This window comes from Ptychodera flava, chromosome 14, assembly GCF_041260155.1.
Source record: "Ptychodera flava strain L36383 chromosome 14, AS_Pfla_20210202, whole genome shotgun sequence".
In the NCBI taxonomy this organism is placed as follows: Eukaryota; Metazoa; Hemichordata; class Enteropneusta; family Ptychoderidae; genus Ptychodera; species Ptychodera flava.
In genome coordinates, this window is record NC_091941.1 from 37,952,270 (window position 1) to 37,971,263 (window position 18,994).

Sequence of the window (18,994 nt, forward strand, 5' to 3'; positions counted from 1 at the left end):
GCGAGATTTACTGAAATCAGCTGAAATTGTGCTTTACTGCTCTGACTTTTCGATACTGTTAACATTTCCGTCTGGTCAACAACTAGAAATGGACGCATCTCGGAGCTCTTCACATGGAAAGGTACGTTAATTTATAAGTTTGTTTTTTTTAAATTGAAAAAGACTACAACATGTACAGACGTGCTGTCTTTCTTGAATTTACCCCGGTGTTTACTTTTTTTAGCCATGCCTAAATTTAGGCGTTGATAGCAGACGACACATACTATAAACGATCTAGTTTCGAGCTGTATTCAAGTATTTTAGTTCTATGTTTTACAAGGCCTATTAACACCAGTCCTGTACTTGTGCATAGCAAACCCAACACTGAAGGTGGCATTTATTACACTGCGGGTCCAACATGTTATGCCCAGTACAATATTATGAATAGAATCAATCATAAATCATAGGGACATTACTACAAACAATATAGGTGAAAAAAAGCTTTATTGTAATATTACTTTAAATGATGTCTCAGAAAGGAGACCAGATGCTTGGAAAAATATAATGGAGTGTGCAAAGGAGCTGTTCTTTTCTTTGACAGGAAATTCTGACAAAATAAATAGTGATGTCTCAAAATGTATGATTTCTTGTGCCGTCCAAACCACTGTGCTACATGTATTACTATTGCAAATACTCACCACTCCACTCCAGGACTTATTGGAATCACCTCAATTGTGTCATATGAATATGAATTCTGTTGCAGTTACTGGGTTGATTATTCTCAGTGCATTTACCAGGTACATGTTTATAATTTACAATAACTCTATCATAACCAATCTGTCTTGTTTTCCTCCAATGTGAACAGTTTGATATTTTCCCTGGAGACATGTCTGGAGTGATAGCAGATTTACACCATCTGTCTTGTTGTCCGAGATGCGTGCTTAGATTGTGCGGAGAGAAAGATATTGAAATCTACAGAAAACCAATCAAGGTATGGTGCTTGTCATGCTTCTCTGTATCTGAATACAGAGTCAAAATTCTGTAAAATACTTAGCATAGCGCTTAAAGATGGCTTTAAAATTTTGATAATGTAGTGATCGAGTGTTGGCTCAGAGTAATCGTTATCTGTTATCTGACAACTTATCTTTGGATCAGAAAAGAATTAACTCTGGATTATTTTATTTTGCCACAGGAACTAGAGAAGAACATCGCTTCCATAGTGGGAGAAGCTACAAACACAGAGAATTCAACAGTCAATGCACCAGTACAGACAATGGATAACCACAATGGTTCATCACAACCAGTGTGCCCCAGTTGTCTAGGCTTGTTAACACTGTGTACTGATGAAAACTTTCTTGAAAAAGTTAGCATCACTTTCATTCTACTGTTGTCGTATTTTTAGCTCATATTTGGTTTTATATATAAATACCAAAAAGAGCTTATATGATGAGTCTGAGTGGCGTCTGTGTCTGTATATTTGTGGGTATGTGCGGATGTATGTCCGTCACACGCAAAGGCTCCCATAGCGCCAAAGCTACCGTCTCAGTATTTGGTGTACAGGTAGATGTAGGGGTTGAGATGTCAATTTGTTCAAATGAACACGTAAGTGTCAAAAATGTGCAAATGAGGTAAGAAAAAGCGAAATTCTGAAACAGTCTTGAAACAGGCTTACTCCACTGACTTGAGTCATTTCCTGTCATTGTTTATGAACTGTTACATATTAACAGACCTGCTCAAACCATAGACAGTAGAGGGGAGGAAGACCGTCTATGGTCAAACTAAGGGGGCTAGCTGCCTTTCTGCTATGCATGTTGCTAAAGTTAACCTCCAGTACCTAAAGTTTCGGACCTTAATTACTTTTGTCATTCTTGTTTTTCTGGTTTAAATATTTCTTGTTGTTTTTCTGGTTGTACTGTGCAGAAATCATTGTCATAATATCAACGTAGAATTTTCCTGCACTGAACAGATAGAAACAACATTTATTGTTGATCTTTGGTACCCATACTGGTATATACCAATTCTGATCAAATTTGAGCGACACCGTATAATTTCAGTATTTTTTAACATTATTATGATCATAAAAAATATGGTTTTAATATGACCATAGTATAAGTTACCTTGATGCCAGTCATTATGTATTCATGTCACCAGATTGCTCTTCACAAAAGAAATAATCAAGCTATGAAATGATAATCATCATGAGAATGCCTGTTTTAAACATCAGGGAAATTTTCAGGAAAAGTTACAAGCTCTTGTCTGTTTGGTTTCAGTGCAGAGCAGATGTTGAAGAAGAAGATTTCCAATTCTCAAAATACTCCCTGTCAGTATCTGTGCCTCTACAGCTTCTGATCAGAGAGGTAAGGACAAAAATCAGTTCACTATATGTAGCATTGATCACCAACACTTCCTGCTGGTCACTTTTGTGAAATCGCTCCTTTTGGAAAGTGATTTCAGATCAGGGTATCAAAACAGTAGGTTTACTTGAATCAATAATACATCTTTACAGATAGAACATGCCCATGGATTGACAGTGATGACAAGTTCATAACATTACAGATGAAATCTGGTGTTTGCCATGAAAGATTAAACTGATGTCTCAGCATGAGAAAACTAAAATGATGCCCTCTACACAGGCATCACCTGATGTATAAAAGTTTGAATAGTTTTATGAAGTCCTATGTGAACTGTTCAGGGGCATAGTGCAAATCATGTGATCAATTCTTTTTTCAGCATAATTATTGTTTGCAAAACATAATTGACAAACTGTTATGTCATCTTAAATCCAGTTGTTACCGCATTGGTTTTCACAGAAATTTATTATAGTTTCTGACTGTAGTATGTTTGTGTTTTCAGCATTCCATTTTGTTGCATCTCAGGCAAAAACACAGTCAGCTGTAAGTAGTCTCTTATTTTTTGTAACAGTCAATGCAGCCAAAAATCCATCAGCATTATACATTTTGAAAAAAAAATCCACTCTTTCAGGATATCACATGGCATTTCATATTCTTCCATGTTGTCTTCATGTACTTATTTGCTCAGTAGAATTTATTTCACATAAGTAAATACATTATTAACAAACTCCTCTGTATTTAAGAGAATTTGATTCTTGCAGTACTATTTTTTCACTTTGATGAAGGGATGTTTTCAAGGCTGTGACATCTGAAGATATTTTTCAAGTGAAGGATATATTCAAGTGGATTTTCAGCCAGATGCTAGCTGAGGTTCTAGAAGTGGCCTTTGTACCATTGGTAAGATTTTTTCTGTCACAATCTACCCATATAAAGATTCAGATCAATACATTGTTGCTCAAACACAATATTTTCCATTTCGTAGACACCATTTCTTGATACCATGCGTCTCTTTGTGCAGTTAGATTGATAAATATAATTGTCAGTGTGATAAGTTACAATGCTGGACATATACATGTTGGTTTGTTACTAGTTTGCTTGTGCATGCAGATAATTTGAGGCCATAAATTGCCTTTCACTGAATCATTAGGTTTCTCTTATAGAAAATAAATGATGGTTATTGATGAACTGTAATTTCAATGCAATAAAAGTGAGATTTTGATCGTAATTTCAGTGTCCATTTGAGGTTAGTTTATCATTTACACATGAAGAGACAGATGCTGAATGTGGAACACTGTGAGTACATGTATATCATCAATGCTTAACTTTCGTTGTTGAGAGAATGTCCAGATAGCATCAACATGCATTCTGTGGTCATTCCATTGAAAGTTGTCATTGACTCTTGTATTTCAATCAAACAATTTTATGGTTACCGTTTTGGTTCTGTAGTTTTATTCTGAAACCTAGTGGCCACTTTCCAAAAAGATTAGAGCTACTGTGCTTTTTTAACACATCACACATAATACATCTTGGAATTTCTGCATCTAATACTTGAAGAGAACCAAAAATTATTGATAATGAATCATTTCCAGTGTCAATTTTGTGTGATATATGCATTCTAAGAGTTTCAGTGGTCCTCTGTGTGTGTAATTCTGCTTGGAAATGTGATATTCTATCCATGTTTCATGTAACTTTTTAAATTTTTAGTTGTAGAAATGATGTTCATTAGAATTGTGCTGTCTCATATTGACAGGATAAAGACAGATTCTTGTAAAGAGAAAGGAACATCAAGACCAAGGAAGAAAAGAAAGGTAACATCTTACAAAAATCACATCCCAGGTGTCATTGGGGTCCAAGCCAACCTTCCAATCTCTTGTTAGAGATATTGCATTAATACATGAGTGGTATGCATAAAGGTAAAAACAGCATCCCCTCTTCTACTTGTGTAAAAATCCAAACTTTCAAAGATGCAAAGAATGTCAGCAAGTATCTTTTACCAAATTAGTAGTCATCAGTGTGGAGTATGCATAATAGCTGAATAAGAAATATGCACAGCAATGGTGATTTTCAGCTTTTGAATACAACATTATCAATAGAATCACCATGATAATTGAACTATAGAGGGATACTTCAAGAATACTGGTACTGAGTTATGCCTGCCATTGCACTCCCACTGAGATGCACAGGTTACAGTCTCTTCCTATATTTTCTGATGAAACACTCAAATAAGAGTGAATTCATTCAAGTATCACGGTGAAAGTTTTTCACTGAAATTTTTTTGATTTTGTTTTCATTTTTTATCAGCTTGTAAAGAGGAATGCCATCACTAAACCAGCAGTGACAGAAGCATTGTCAAAATTATCAAATTATGAAACATTCAAAAGGTAATGCTATGTTTATAAGCATCTCCTTTCTCCTGTGAACAACAAGTGAGGATTGCCATACCTCTCTTCCATGAATACAGCCATCTTTTATGTGTTATGTTTTCAGCAACATACCAGCAGCTTAGTACTCAGTTATAAGTCATGAAAACTTGATATAAGACCAACAAGTACAAAAAAATGCATTCTTGAGCAGTTGCAAACAAGTTGATCAATGTTATGGAAGTCGGCGAATTCAGAGTTCATGAAAACTATCCCAATAATTATTATGTCACCTTAGTGAGGGCAACAGGCACTAGCATGTTAACACAAGCAAGGTAGCGTTACCAGCTTGCTAGATTTGAGGAAACCACTCTTATTCACACAAACAAAACGCCATTTGTATGATTTTGTCTTTCATTTGCGACATCATTGGTACATGTATCTTCTTTCTCCTCTGTGCACATTTAGAGAGTTCACAAAATGTCCTCTGACAAGTCCAAGCAGAGCAGCTGATTGCAGTGTGACATGCCAACACAGTCCAATCTATGTAGCAGGTAATATAGCCATCAAAGGGCCAGTATCTGTTACTTTTGGTGATTGCTCTCTGTTTGTTTTTTATGTCGATTGCGAGTTCTTGTTTCACTCCCCAAACATGTTAAAAAATCAACTATTCACCTTGCCAACAGAATGTTTGTATGTCTAAAATACATGTCATTACGTATATTTGACTTGTAGTCCAGATAAAATTGAGTAGTCAGCAGTAACACTATAGTTTATACATGTACAGACTGAATTTGACAAGTTTATATCATGTATCTCATCATGCCATTGGAAGTAGAGCAAGAAACTGTGGAAAAATCATCAACAGTTTCAGCTACTTGTCCTATATATGATATCATATATTTTAAGAAATATGAGCCATTGTGTCGATGTGACGAGCAAAAAAACAATCTTTGTTTGATTTTAAATCTTTTGATAAAATTTTCTTTCTGTAACAACGACAATGCAGGTCGTTACAATAAGTACAGTAGAGAGTTGAGTCAAACACCGTGGATTCTGGAAGGGGAAAGAAAAGGAGTGACATCAGTAGAAGAATTAATTTGTGAAAAGATCAAACTCAAAGTCATTGCAAAAGGTTAGTGTGTGATTTTAAGATCATACGTCCTTTGCCCATATATGGTAAAACAGGCATTTATCATATTCGTAGAATGGAGATAAGCACTCTATACAGTGTGACAGCAAACTGGTTTGTGTATGGCCGCCCAACTGAAAGTAAATAATTGGATACAATAATATAATTGACCAAATTCCTTTACTATAATAACATTAAACATCTACTTTCTACAGTGTTCTTTGTTTACATAATGCGCTGTCATTTTTTATCATTTCAATATTGATTTGCATATCTCTGTATCTATTCTTTCTGCTTCCCAATCTGATGCCTGTGGTCAAACGTTGGTAGTGCTCTTGATAAAGCCTGCACCACTGTCATAACTTGTCTAAATACAGTATGGCAATTTACCACTTCATTGTAAAACAAACTAGACTAAAGTTATGACTATATAACATACAGTGTAACTTTTCTTGAAAAGATTTTTTATGATAAATCTATCATGATTTGGCAAAATGTTTTTACACAAGTTCTCTAACAGTAACATACTGGTAAGAGGAAAAAAATCATGTACCATTGTTATCTACATCACCTTTAACAATATAAAACTGGTGTAATCTTTATTAAGGTGGTACCGCAGCTTTGAGTGTGATCTGATGCATGTATCAAAAGCTATCAACCCTATTTCTATCACTCCTTCAGAATGGTCCACTTCTTCTAATACTATTTTCTGTCAAAATAGCTGAGATAGATTTTTTCAACCATGTGCAATATGTCTTTGTGTTTCTTCTTAATGTTTCTTTTCCTATGTGTTTTGACTGTTTATTGTTTACATATACGTTCGTTAAAATTATGTTTCATTATGATTTCTCCAGGATATAATTTTTCATCATCTGGAAGAGAAGATATTGATGTGTGTACCCTTGGTAAAGGTATGCTTAGAGTTACTAATATTGATGTTCCAGTTATCCTTAAAAGTAAGGTTTGCAATCAGATTCAGATCACATTCACTGATGTGGCAGTGTTTATTTCTAAATGGAAACAGTTACTTTAATTTTTAAGTTTGCAAATTTTATGAACCTTTATACCAACAACTTTTAGGATGTCCTTTTGATTGGGTATGGCTACATGTTTAAGTAGGTATAAAAGATATGTACACCTTATCTGCACAACAAACAAACAATCACAAATGCTCTGAATGCCCTATCATCATGTCATCCAGATGTGAAAGACTGAATGCTTGCGTAAAGTTTATTAGCTGTTGTGCATGAGAAATATTCAAGTATTACTGTTACCAGTTGAAGACATGGCAAGATAATTGTAGTTTCAGCATTTTGTTGTCTAAAAAAGTCTTTTCATCAGTTTTTTTGAATCAATCTTATATTACCACATGTAATGCTGGTGATTCCAATATCTAACTTGTCGTTGGACAATGCAAACAGTCAGTTGCTTGTCATACCAGGGTTAAGAAAATACTGCATTTGTTCCATTCCAATTGTACATATTAAATGCTAATTGACATGTATAAGCAATTCCTCTTGATCAGAAAGAAAAATAAACCAGTTGTGAGAATGAACCTTGCTTCCTGACTAATGTCATATCATACCATTCAACCTTCAATTTTTGATGTCATTCAGGGAGGCCATTTGTTGTGGAATTCACAAATCCTCACAGAGTAAAACTATCCTCCAGTGAAATGAAACAACTTCAGGAGGTAAGTACTGCATCCAACTTACCATCAATCAAATATGTAGCCCTCAGGTGACTGTCTTATAAAAGCAAAAGACATTCCTGACATTAGTATAGAACCAAAACTGATTCATGATCCAAGGTGAAGGAATTTATTGTACAAAGATCTCAGCAGACCACACATATTCAATTATAAACTCTACCATGGCATATCTGTGTTCAAAACAAAAATTAAGTACCAGCATTATTCAGCCAAGTATCATAGGTCAGCTTTTTTGTTATCTTCAGTGCCATATCTCAAAATTAACCAATCATTCACTGAAACTAACTGTCAATAGATGCACGAGTTAAATCATGTTTCTATTTTGCCAGGACATAAATGGAAGTACTAAAATTGTTGCTGTGAGAGACCTTCAGATGATAAACAAGTAAGGAAATTTATTCGCAATAATGATGTTAAAAATACAGTATAATAGTTAGTGAACTGAATCAGAAAATCAGAAATATTTGAAGAATCTTGGACAAACAGCTAGTATGTATTATATAACAAATAACCTGTACAGTGGGGAATGTTCGTATCACACGTGTGCAATCAGGGGAATATCAAAGTTCACTGAAAATGCATTTACAAGGAGAAAAGAGTGTTTATATGTGAATATTTGAGTACAAAAAATGCAGACATTGATTTCTGCTTACAATGCCCTTGTGACCTATAATTTGCACTGCTTTCAAAGTGACATATAAGCCCATAGGGCTAAGAGGTGTTAACTTCATGCTGAATTGTAATCTTTTTTTTAACCATGGATACATGTATCTCATGTCTGAGTCACTATAATAATCTTAACTAACTAAGATCAACTTTTATAAAGCTGGCTGTGGTGATTTCACAGATCAGAAATTGCCAAGTTGAAGGAAGGCGAAACTGAGAAAACTAAATCATACAGTGCATTGATTAGCATTGACAAAGCTATTGAACCTGAAGACCTACAGTTTCTTACAGATGTTAAAGTAAGTACAGACATTCTGACATAGTATAGTAGATAATGCCCGAGGTCATGGACAATGGCATTTCATTAATATGACCTAACAGGTGTAGAGATGTAATTACCATGGACCAATGACTTTCCTGTGAATGGTGATCAAATCACTTACCAACTTTTATTTTTAACAATTAACATTCTAGTGAGAACCCATTTGAAACTTTCTGTTGAAAATGCAGCTTTTCATTTTTCAAAGATTAATGAGTAAGCCAAAATATTAATCTGCATTTAAAAATTACTGAGTTGACGCAGCAAGGAAAGTATCCTCATGAAAGATTAATCAAGATTACTTTCCAACTCAGTGAATCCGAGGTAATGTTGAAACACAGCACTAATACAGATACTATACATTGTTTATTATGTTCAGATGGATAAAACATTCACAAGAACTGCTACTGCTAACATTTAAATTATCTTCCAGAATTTAGTACTGAAGCAATCTACACCAATCCGAGTGTTACATCGCAGACCATTAGCAGTACGAGATAAAGTAATTCATACAATGTCAGCAGATTTTATCAATCCACACCATTTCAGACTTTATTTGTGTACACAGGCTGGCACGTATCCTTAACACAAATTTAAGCGCAAACCGGGGTGAAATGTTATGCCAAATTTGTGATGTTATGAAATTATATTATTATGGACCATAGGTTATAAAATAACTGAATTGACTCTGAACAATAGGAGATGTACTCAAGATTTCAAAGTGTGTGTGGGGGAAAATGACCTACGTAACATTATTGAAAAACGCCCTATTGTAACAATGAAAAGCACCACTCTCAGTGTGTAAATCATCAGAGTGTTATGCCACAATTGACTGATTGCAATTTTAAGGCAGCCTAAAGTAATCTATTGGATGGATTCATCTGTGTTTGCATTTCCTCAATGAGTTTTTGGTCAGATATATCAAGGAATTTGTACATGGTGATTTTGGAAGAACAAAACCAAATCTCTGCACTCTAATGAATGCAAATACAGACATTCTAGAGCTGGATGTCACGGTAAGAGATCTCTTTCTTTTTGGAAATACTGTGCAAATGGTTGTATGGTGTTGTAGATTTATTAGAGATCAAAGGTTCTTTTTTCAAAGTTTTTTTCCCAATATGTTACAAAAGAAATCTATTTATCAACTAGCTTGCACTTCTTTAACCCTTTCACCACCATAGTTTTACCCAAACCCATTGTTGTCAATGGTGATCTTGGACCTGTTTACAGGGAATTGGGGTGAACAGATTAAATATGTTAGGCAATGCAACACGACCTGTAAACTTTCTCCTGTATATTGTTGATAGATGTATTTTCGGAATGCTGTTGATTTCATTTTGTACAACACATTACACACATGTTACACATGTCTCTCTTTCATACACCAAAAGCTTCAAAGTGAATGCCTAAAGTTCTTCTCATTTTGTATTCCCTCCTGCGTATAGTCTGGATTATGTAGTATAATTAACTCTCTTCTTTATTATTTTTGTGTTCCCATTATGACTTTGCCGTAGAAATTTTCAACGATCAGTAGAACTGAATGTAAAATGTTTAAAAAACACTTGAATGAATAAAAGGAAAGTCTTACCTCCACTTGGCAAATAATGTTACTTCAAAATTATCATCACAAACTCAAATGGTGTCTTTTAATGGTGCTATATGTTTTCATCATGTTGTTAGATCAGTTGAATTATTCAAACCCATCTGATGTAACAATATTACTTTTGTTTCTTTCAGGCAGTAAATCTTGATTGGCCAAAACAAATTGATGACTGAACTCTGTTTGGTAACTTAAAAGGAAACACACTACCATGGCACTATCCACGAAGAACTAAGGTTCAGTGTGATTTAGCAACCAGCTTGTTAACCTTTGAATACAACCCGTTTCATACTAAAATCTATACCATGAAAGGAATCAAAAATCATATCATTTAAGTTACTTTTAACTGTACTGAGACCTATAATTTAAATTTCCATGCTTTGAAAGATTCCTCATGCATCTTCCTATTCACGCATTTTATCTTTTGTCCATGTTATTTCTTATGATAAATTTTTTATTTTGTATTACATTGTATCCTTATTTATCTGTGATACCTAGATTTTAAGCTTCATATTCACATTTATTTTCCAGTTTGATTTTAAAGCAGGCTGTCAACATTTTTTCAGGTGAAATAAATAAACTCAGTGTGCAAAATATGTTTTCTTTTTGTATATATTTTGTAGAATTTCCATATCCATGTAAGTTCTTTATGGCACCAGCAGGATAAGTTATCACAGGCCTGACATTCGCCAAGCTACTTGAACTTGGAACATCTATAAAGTTAGTATTGACTAGAAAAAATGCACATGATTACGATTGAAAATTCCTGATTTCGATCATCGTACAGCACGGAGCTCATGCGGAGAGGGGATGTCATTTTGTTAGTTTACCCTGAGAGTTGCCATGTCAACAGTCGTCGTGCGTGCGACATTGCTGTCACGCCACATGCTCACTCCCTGTTCGGGGGAGACCGTGCACAGTGCCAGCGCCGGGCGAAAGGCAGAATGTTTGCTAGAACTTTACCAAAAAAATACCATGGGAAAACATTTCAAGACTCAACATGTTATTTCCGTATTTTGCAACCAGAAATAGCCGTGTTCCTCGAAGCCCTTCAAGTTTTTCCGTCGACGACATCACTTCGCAGGCGGGGAGCGGCAGCCATTTTGTTGTTTACATTGTTTATCAAGAAATTGCTAATGTAGTTCGGGAAAACTCTAAAACTGATGACGTTCACCATGCATATCTCGACGTTTACCATAAAATATCACGGCTGATATTTTACGGTGAACGTCACTAGGATGTAGCAATATGAGCATGGGTATATGATAATAAGCAGTATCATGACAATTGATTGCTATTTTGCATATTTAATGAACTTTCATAATTAGTATGATATGTCTAGAAATACTGTATCAAATTTATGTGTCACAGATGTTGATCTTCCAGCGGAAGTTTATAACACTTTCGCTAGATTTTAAAGAGCTGGAAGGAATAAAAGTTCAAGTGGGAAAGTTTCTGAATAACATTCGAGGTGATCACCATACCTATTGCCAGCGACGCACATACAAACAATAAAATACGAAATGCTGCGGCTATGGAGAGGAGGGCCACATTGAAAGGAAATGCCCAATGAGGATATGGTTTTAGGCATGTGATCTAATAGAATTCCAGAGCTTTTGAAAAATGAAGTTGTAACAAAATGATATGGAAAATAAAGTGAAAAATAAAACCAACTGGAAATGGGTAAATTGTTATTAAGGTGTAACGTGGAAATGTGTAAAACTGAAAAAAAAGAAAAAAAAGAAAAAAAAAGTACATTCTATTTTTTAGAACATGTCACAAACTGCAATTGGAGTATTTGTGCAAAAAATCACAACGAATTGAAAGCTTAATTGTTAGCTCAGCAAGCCAACCAGGTGGCAATCACTGTGGTACTCTTGGACAGGGGGGCCTTCCTGCCATGCCCTCACCTTTTAGGCAGCCTACCTTTCGCATGGTCCTGTCCAGGAGTGCCTATCCATTATAGCTTATATTTTCGCCTTGTAAAATGGCTGAAAATTGCATAATTTTCGTCATCTCAACCGATGCATGGTAAGTGAGGCTACCCACAATGCTCCATGATCCGTACACACAGAGATCACTCACTGAACTGGAGCAAATTTCTTCTGTTCACAGAACAGCTCGGTCCATATATCAAAATTCTGGGACCATAGTTTTGATAATCGTAATTCTCTAATTTCTCACTGTAAATAATGAGAAGATCAACCCCTTTTCCGCAGAGGAGATAGCAATTTTGTGATTTTGTCGACATAGTTTTGACAGCCATATACAATATTTTCAAGGAAACTAAGGGAATAAGTTGCATCTGTGTTGGCAAAAGAAAGGGTATTGATTTTTTTTCAAGTTTGTAACAAAGGAAATTTGCATGTCTGACAGGTGGTGTAATGAGACCATCTTAGTTGCTGATAACTTTACCTTGACAAGTGTGCAATTTTTAGCACCTCCAAACATCGACTTCTCATTCAATTTACTCCTGAATTTTAAACATGATCAATAATTTTGGATCATAGTTTTAACCAATAATCCTTTAATTAAATTCTAAGTTTCAAATTGTTCAGAAACTTATCATATTGAAGAAGCCTTTAGTAAATAATGTCTGGGCACACAAATCAAAGGGAATTGTGGGTAGCCTCACTTACTGTGCGATGCTTGGAAATGGGAGTATGAACTTCTTGTGGAAATTGTAGCTGAATATTGTGTGGGGCACCCCTGGACAGGTGCAACCTGGCACAAGAAATCAATAACTTTCCATTGGTCCTGTAGGGCACCTATTGAGCTTCACCATTCAAATTATCCTGCGTATAGAATTCCAGACGTGATTATTGCAAGTGAATCTCACAATCGCATTTAATTATGGGTCACGTTGTTTACCGTTGATAATACTGGAATAAAAATCCTCCACTGGTTACACTCGTAGTGTATAAATTTTCGGATTACTTGCAACATATCAAAGTGATTTATAAGGAAGAGTTATACCATACTTCACGGCATCGTGTATCATTTTTTGGAGAATTTGGGAGTTTGAGGTATGGAGAGTAAAGTTATGGAGGTGTGGGAATGGATTGGGTTGGAGAATAGGAAAGGAAGACCACCTGATCTACAGAGTAAAGGAAAAAGATATCTCGCATCACAATCCTTTTACAATAGGCTATGTTATTGAGCGAAGTTATGATGCTTTAAATATTATAAGATTTAATGCCCAGCCGACTCATTCAATTGCTTCATTGTACGGTGTATTAGTGTACATTGACATAATGTCTGGTGTTACCAATGACGCATTGCCTGGAACTTTTATCGGCTAAATTTTCCGTGTAAAGTCTGTTGTATCTTTGATGTATGTTGGTTATTTCTTCACGATTTGTTTGAGAAAATAGTCAATGAATTATGATATGTGAAAGGTTGGACTGCACTTATAATTTGGTGTCCTACGATCTTATTTCCTCGTGGGCGTCATTTTGTGTATTTTTTGCATAAGGTACCAACTTGAAAGTGGTGTTAGTATTCTACTGTTAACTGGAATACTCACCATTGCTAAGCAACACTTTATATAAAACAGCCAAACATAATATATACTGAAAATATACACAATATCATACACAATACGCAAACAACGAAGATATGAATGGTGTGCTGAGTTGCTTTCCCTTTATTACATACCAATAAATACGATAAATGAAATATGGTGCCTTCTGTCTACATGTTCCACATAACTGAACTGGAATGATCGATGTAACACAGAGGTGGTTACAACTGATTATCCATCAAAACAAGATTTCTAGAGAAATTCAAACTAACAAGACATCAATAATGCAAAAGGGCTATTCAACACAAGGCTGTTTATAACAAGATGGAACTAATTTGGGATAATTGGATGGTGAAGTAATGTCCGTTTAATCTGCAAATGTAAGCTCATCTGCTTTTCTTTTTACTTTTTATGAGTAATTTGTAATATTGCAACACTCAGCTATAGGGCACCAAACACATGTTTAAGAAATTTGAAACACATGAAGATTCAATTGTGCCGATTTAGTCCCATTTGTTTTTTTATATACCGGTATTTTTGTTGTTCAGCTATATGGGGAATTAAACAAGGAAATATTCCATTATGGGTATCCTCAACAAACAAAAATCAATTGCAAAACAAAGTTTAGATATTCATTCTCCATAATGTGGGCATTATTCGTATTTACTACACAATTTTATGAATATAAAAATAACTCGAGATATTCGCGATTTAAATGAAAATATTCAATAATAGTATTTTACATACAAGTTTGGAGTTCATAGTTCTATTTTATATGCAAATGCCTTTCATTTGATATATCACTCGATAGTTAAAAAGCAAGTATAGAGTACTTAACAGTGGATTTTTATAACTTTATATCGGATTCATGCAAATTAGGTACCCATGTGCATTATGCAAATTAAAGAATAATGGCCCTATTTGGCAGCTGCATTACGTCAGTCTTCGTAAAGCAAAGGTAATAAACTTTCAAATGACATTTGATGTGGCTGTATGATGTGGCTGTATGTAAAAAAATATTAAAATATCATTACTCAAAAGGGGAAAATATATTTTTCGATATATGAAAACATTTCAATAAAATCGTTTTAATATCTCTTTGGATATCAATTTGTATTCTACGTGCAAATACCTTTCATTTGATATATCACTCGATAGTTTAAAGTATGTTTATAGTTGATAATAAATTTCTAATTTTATATCGTATTTACGTAAATTTCGTACAATTGTGAATTATGCAAATTAGGGGCTACAGCCATACTTGACAGTTTAACATTGTCAATTTTTGTAAGGTAGAGATAATAAGCTTTCAAATGACGTATGATGTGGGTGTATAATTGAGTTGTATGTGTTTAAAGTTTTAAAATATTGTTATTCAAAAGGGGTAAAATATTTTTTCAATATAAATATGAAAATATTTAAGTGAAATCAATTTAAATGTCTCTCTGGATATCCATGTTGTATTCTACATGCAAATACCTTTCATTTGATATATCACTCGATAGTTTAAAAGTATGTTCAGAGTAGCTAACAATAAATTTCTAATTTTACATTGCATTTATGCAAATAGGGTACCTTTGTGAATTATGCAAATTATGGCCTATGACCGTGCTTGACAGCTCAAAATTGTCAATTTTCTTTAAGTAGAGATAATAAGCTTTCAAATGACGTATGATATGGCTGCATGATGTGGCTGCATGTGTTAAAATTTTTAAAATATTGTTATTCAAAAGGGGAAGATATTTTTTTCAATATTAATATGAAAATATTTCTGTGAAATCAATTTAAATATTTCTTTGGATATCCATGTTGCATTTAACATGCAAATACCTTTCATTTGATATATCACTCGATAGTTTAAAAGTTTGTTTAGAGTAGTTGACAATGAATTTTCTAATTTTATATTGCACTTGTGCAAATTGGGTAACCATGTAAATTATGCAAATGGGGGGGGTGAGGGTATGGCCCTACTTGGCAGCTCCTCATCATCAGTTTTCTTGTAGTAAAGGTAATAAGCTTTCAAATGACGTATGATATGGCCGTAGGTAGGGTGAGTACATTAAGTGTGAAAAACACGCGAGTCTGCCGCTCGCCTTTTGGAACTAGAGAAACAAATTACCTAACATTTACTGATGTTTGAAATTCAAAATAGCTGCACGATCCTAATGACAAGTCTGTGGGAAAAATAAAATCTTTGATTTTCAAAAACCAAAGTGAAAATTGTTCTTACTCTAAGAGCTTTGAAATGAACCTCAACAAGTGGTAGACCAGAAAAGAATCGGAAAAATTTGAAAGTCTGAATATTGGTCCCGGAAGCCAGGCACATCCCTGGCTTCAGGGACCGATATTCAGACTTTCAAATTTTTCCGATCCTTTTCTGGTCTACCACTTGTTGAGGTTTGTTTCAAAGCTCTTGGAGTAAGAAAAATGTCCACTTTGCTTTTTTTGACCTTGAGATCCTCTTGTAAACTACCTAAATGAAGAACAGTATGTTTGGTCAATGTGGCATGCCTAGATCAGATCAATATCAGCCACTTTGTGGTTGGAAATTTTGTAGATATGACAGAACACAGCGAGAGCTGGTTCTCTTTAATTTATTTCAAATCAAAAGAGTCTTTGCTGATTGAGGAGTATTTTTTAAAATTTCACTCCACTGCATGTGGTTCTTTATGTCAGCTGTATATTCACAATGCCTGTAACTAACAGATTCTTAGTAAGAGTATAAAATGTCAAAAACACTATTAGTAAACTACAGTTTGTTACACTACATAAGAGAGAAGTTGTATGCAACATTCACACTTTTGTAAAATTCAAGATAGTCAATGGACTGAAAGTTGTTGCCCTAGATGGTCAAATATGATTGGAATAAAGTCAAGTCTGAAATGGAAAGTTTAAGTGTTTTGTGGCAACCAGTAGTACATATAGCTGTACAGGGCCAACAATTTTACAAATCAACATATCTTAAAGCCACAATAGCTGCAAATGTGTAATAAACCGATCTCAAATATCCTGAGTTTTCTGAGAGTTTTCTTTGAATAAGACAAATTTGTAAAGACTTAAAAAGTGTATAACACTGTCATAAGTGTTGAAAGTGGCATGTAAATTCAAACATTTAACATCATTTTAGATTTCCTGCCATTTTCAAAAACTAATCATGTGACAGAGAAAATAACATTACAACAAAAATGTTGGCCATCGTTTTATGATCACAATGTGTATGTGCAGGAAATACTGCATTTTTCGTACTTTTCTGTGGGGCGCCATTTTATGAGTGTGTGGCACCTGTTTATTATTCACTCTGTTAAAACGCCTAGGCAAAATCCAAATCAGCTAGCAGTGATACTTCTATACATGTCCTTCATTTAGTACATTTATATTAACTAACTTGGGTATGAAAAAAACAAGTCATTGACAATGGCACAGTCCCCACTTGATAATGGGTACTTTAATTACAAGTCCTCTGAAAGGAAAGAGTCCTCTTCATTAATTAGGTCTGCGATTAAAAATACTGCCATACAGAATGGGCTTGATGGCCAGAAATGAGTTCCATGGTGGTGAAAACATAAAACCAATGTAAGCCGCCATACTAATTACAAAATGACAATAAAATGAATCAGTTAGTACTTAATCGACAGGATGCTACCAAACATTTTTGCATCCTATCCTAACACTGACAGATTATCACCAGTACCATATTTCATAAAGTTTGATGCAGTACTTTGGACATTCATCTTAAAACAAAAATCCATTATGTAAATGCAAACTAGCAATTAATTTATATATATAAATGATACCATTAAGTGTCATTGATTTGTATTTACAACACTATAAGATCAAAATCTGTGTAACGCAGTATTTGTGGATATATCACTCTAATCAGGAAAGTTCATTACATATGCAATTACACATCAATTAACTTGACACTGATAAATGTCTTTTCCACTGTTAAAGCAATGTGAGCTTATCATCTGTACCAAGTTTCATGAAATTTGATGCAGTATTTCTTGACATATCAGACTAATTATGAAAACAAATCGACATGATACCGCTACGTGCCATTTAACAAATTGATGTGAATATGTATGACATAGGTCAATATCCTTGTACCAATTTTGAATGATACTGGTGGAAATATGTCTGAGTTATAGCTCTGTACATGAAATAATCGTCACAAAATGGCAACAGGGCAGCCATTATATTGCATTTGACTGTGAAACCAATAGACATGCATATTATGACATGATAGGTCAATGTCCTTGTACCAACTTTGAAAAAATACCCTCAAGGACACTATGTGCTCACATTCAGTTTGAATTGGTCCATTCAAGAAATATTTAAACCAGAAAAACAAGAATGACAAAAGCAAATAAGGTCTCCAACTTAGGTACTGGAGGTCATCTTTAGGAACATGCATATCAACTTCTATAGCAATGGGAGAAGCAGATCCTAAATACATAAGCAAATGTCAACAACAAAAAACAGAGAAGGCTTGGTAAAAAAAGAAAAGGTGGGAGTGGGCAAAAATGCACAAGGGATCTGGCAAAAAAGTAATGCTGCATCATCGATCTTCTAGACCCTACCCCTTCCTGAATATCAAATGTTCCACCCCTTGGTATTACATAAGACCAAATGACAGGAAGTACATTTACAACCTTGGAGATTTTTAATTAATGCCATGAGTGTTATCATTCTAATGTTAACAGCACTTAAGTTAGTTACAGATAGTGAAATGCCTTCCACTCTGGGCGGTGATTACAACATCTGGAATTATCCTGGATCCAAATTTCTCATCAGTTCTTGTATGTCTTACATAGAAAAGTTGCAAAAATTGGTCCAAAATGAAAAAAATCACCTCAGCTTTGTTTTCTGGATCAAATTTTCCTACAAATTGGTACCAAATATGACAAAATTATGTTCTCAGCCTTCAAAATACTCTCACAACATATCCTGGGTTGGTGTAGGTCATTTAAGGTCACAAACTGAGAAAAGTACCTAAAATATACAAATTTTGGGGTTTCCCAACACTTTGAGCAGAAAATTTATCTAACAACATCTTTCGGGACTTTATACCAAATTACAAAGCTATCAAACAAGGGACTTTACACCAAATTACAAAGCTATCAAACAAGTAATTTTGAGATAAAGTTTTCTTGACCAAAAATGACAATATTGTCTTAAAAATACAATTTTTTATATTTCAGGACAATTTCCACATATCTAACTATTGTCATCTCTGTATGTCTGTGTACCAGATATGAAAGCTGTCTGTCCAGTGGTTTTAAAAAGGAAATACTGTCTAAGATTTTTTCACCAAAAATGACAAAGTTGCACAAAAATAGTAATTTTCCCAATT

The 18,994-nt window shown here is 34.5% G+C and overlaps 1 protein-coding gene across 1 annotated transcript; it reads left to right on the forward strand.

Moving 5' to 3' along the window:
- On the forward strand, window positions 1–10,714 carry LOC139150379 (tRNA pseudouridine synthase Pus10-like). The gene is made up of 18 exons (XM_070722716.1): window positions 1–121; window positions 845–970; window positions 1,172–1,342; window positions 2,250–2,336; window positions 2,833–2,873; window positions 3,116–3,227; window positions 3,562–3,623; window positions 4,081–4,138; window positions 4,632–4,711; window positions 5,159–5,244; window positions 5,700–5,825; window positions 6,677–6,733; window positions 7,439–7,515; window positions 7,863–7,918; window positions 8,381–8,498; window positions 8,952–9,094; window positions 9,435–9,534; window positions 10,256–10,714. The coding sequence occupies exons 1-18, from the start codon at window positions 89–91 to the stop codon at window positions 10,292–10,294; spliced, it is 1,572 nt and encodes a 523-aa protein (XP_070578817.1). The 5' UTR covers window positions 1–88; the 3' UTR covers window positions 10,295–10,714.
- The last annotated feature ends 8,280 nt before the right edge of the window (window positions 10,715–18,994 follow it).

Bases quoted from the DNA above. Each gene is read 5' to 3' on its own strand.
- LOC139150379 (XM_070722716.1), top strand. From the start codon at position 89: ATGGACGCATCTCGGAGCTCTTCACATGGAAAG. The intron at 3,228-3,561 runs GTAAGATTTTTT...TCGTAATTTCAG, and splicing joins AAGTGGCCTTTGTACCATTG to TGTCCATTTGAGGTTAGTTT. The intron at 3,624-4,080 runs GTGAGTACATGT...TCATATTGACAG, and splicing joins GATGCTGAATGTGGAACACT to GATAAAGACAGATTCTTGTA.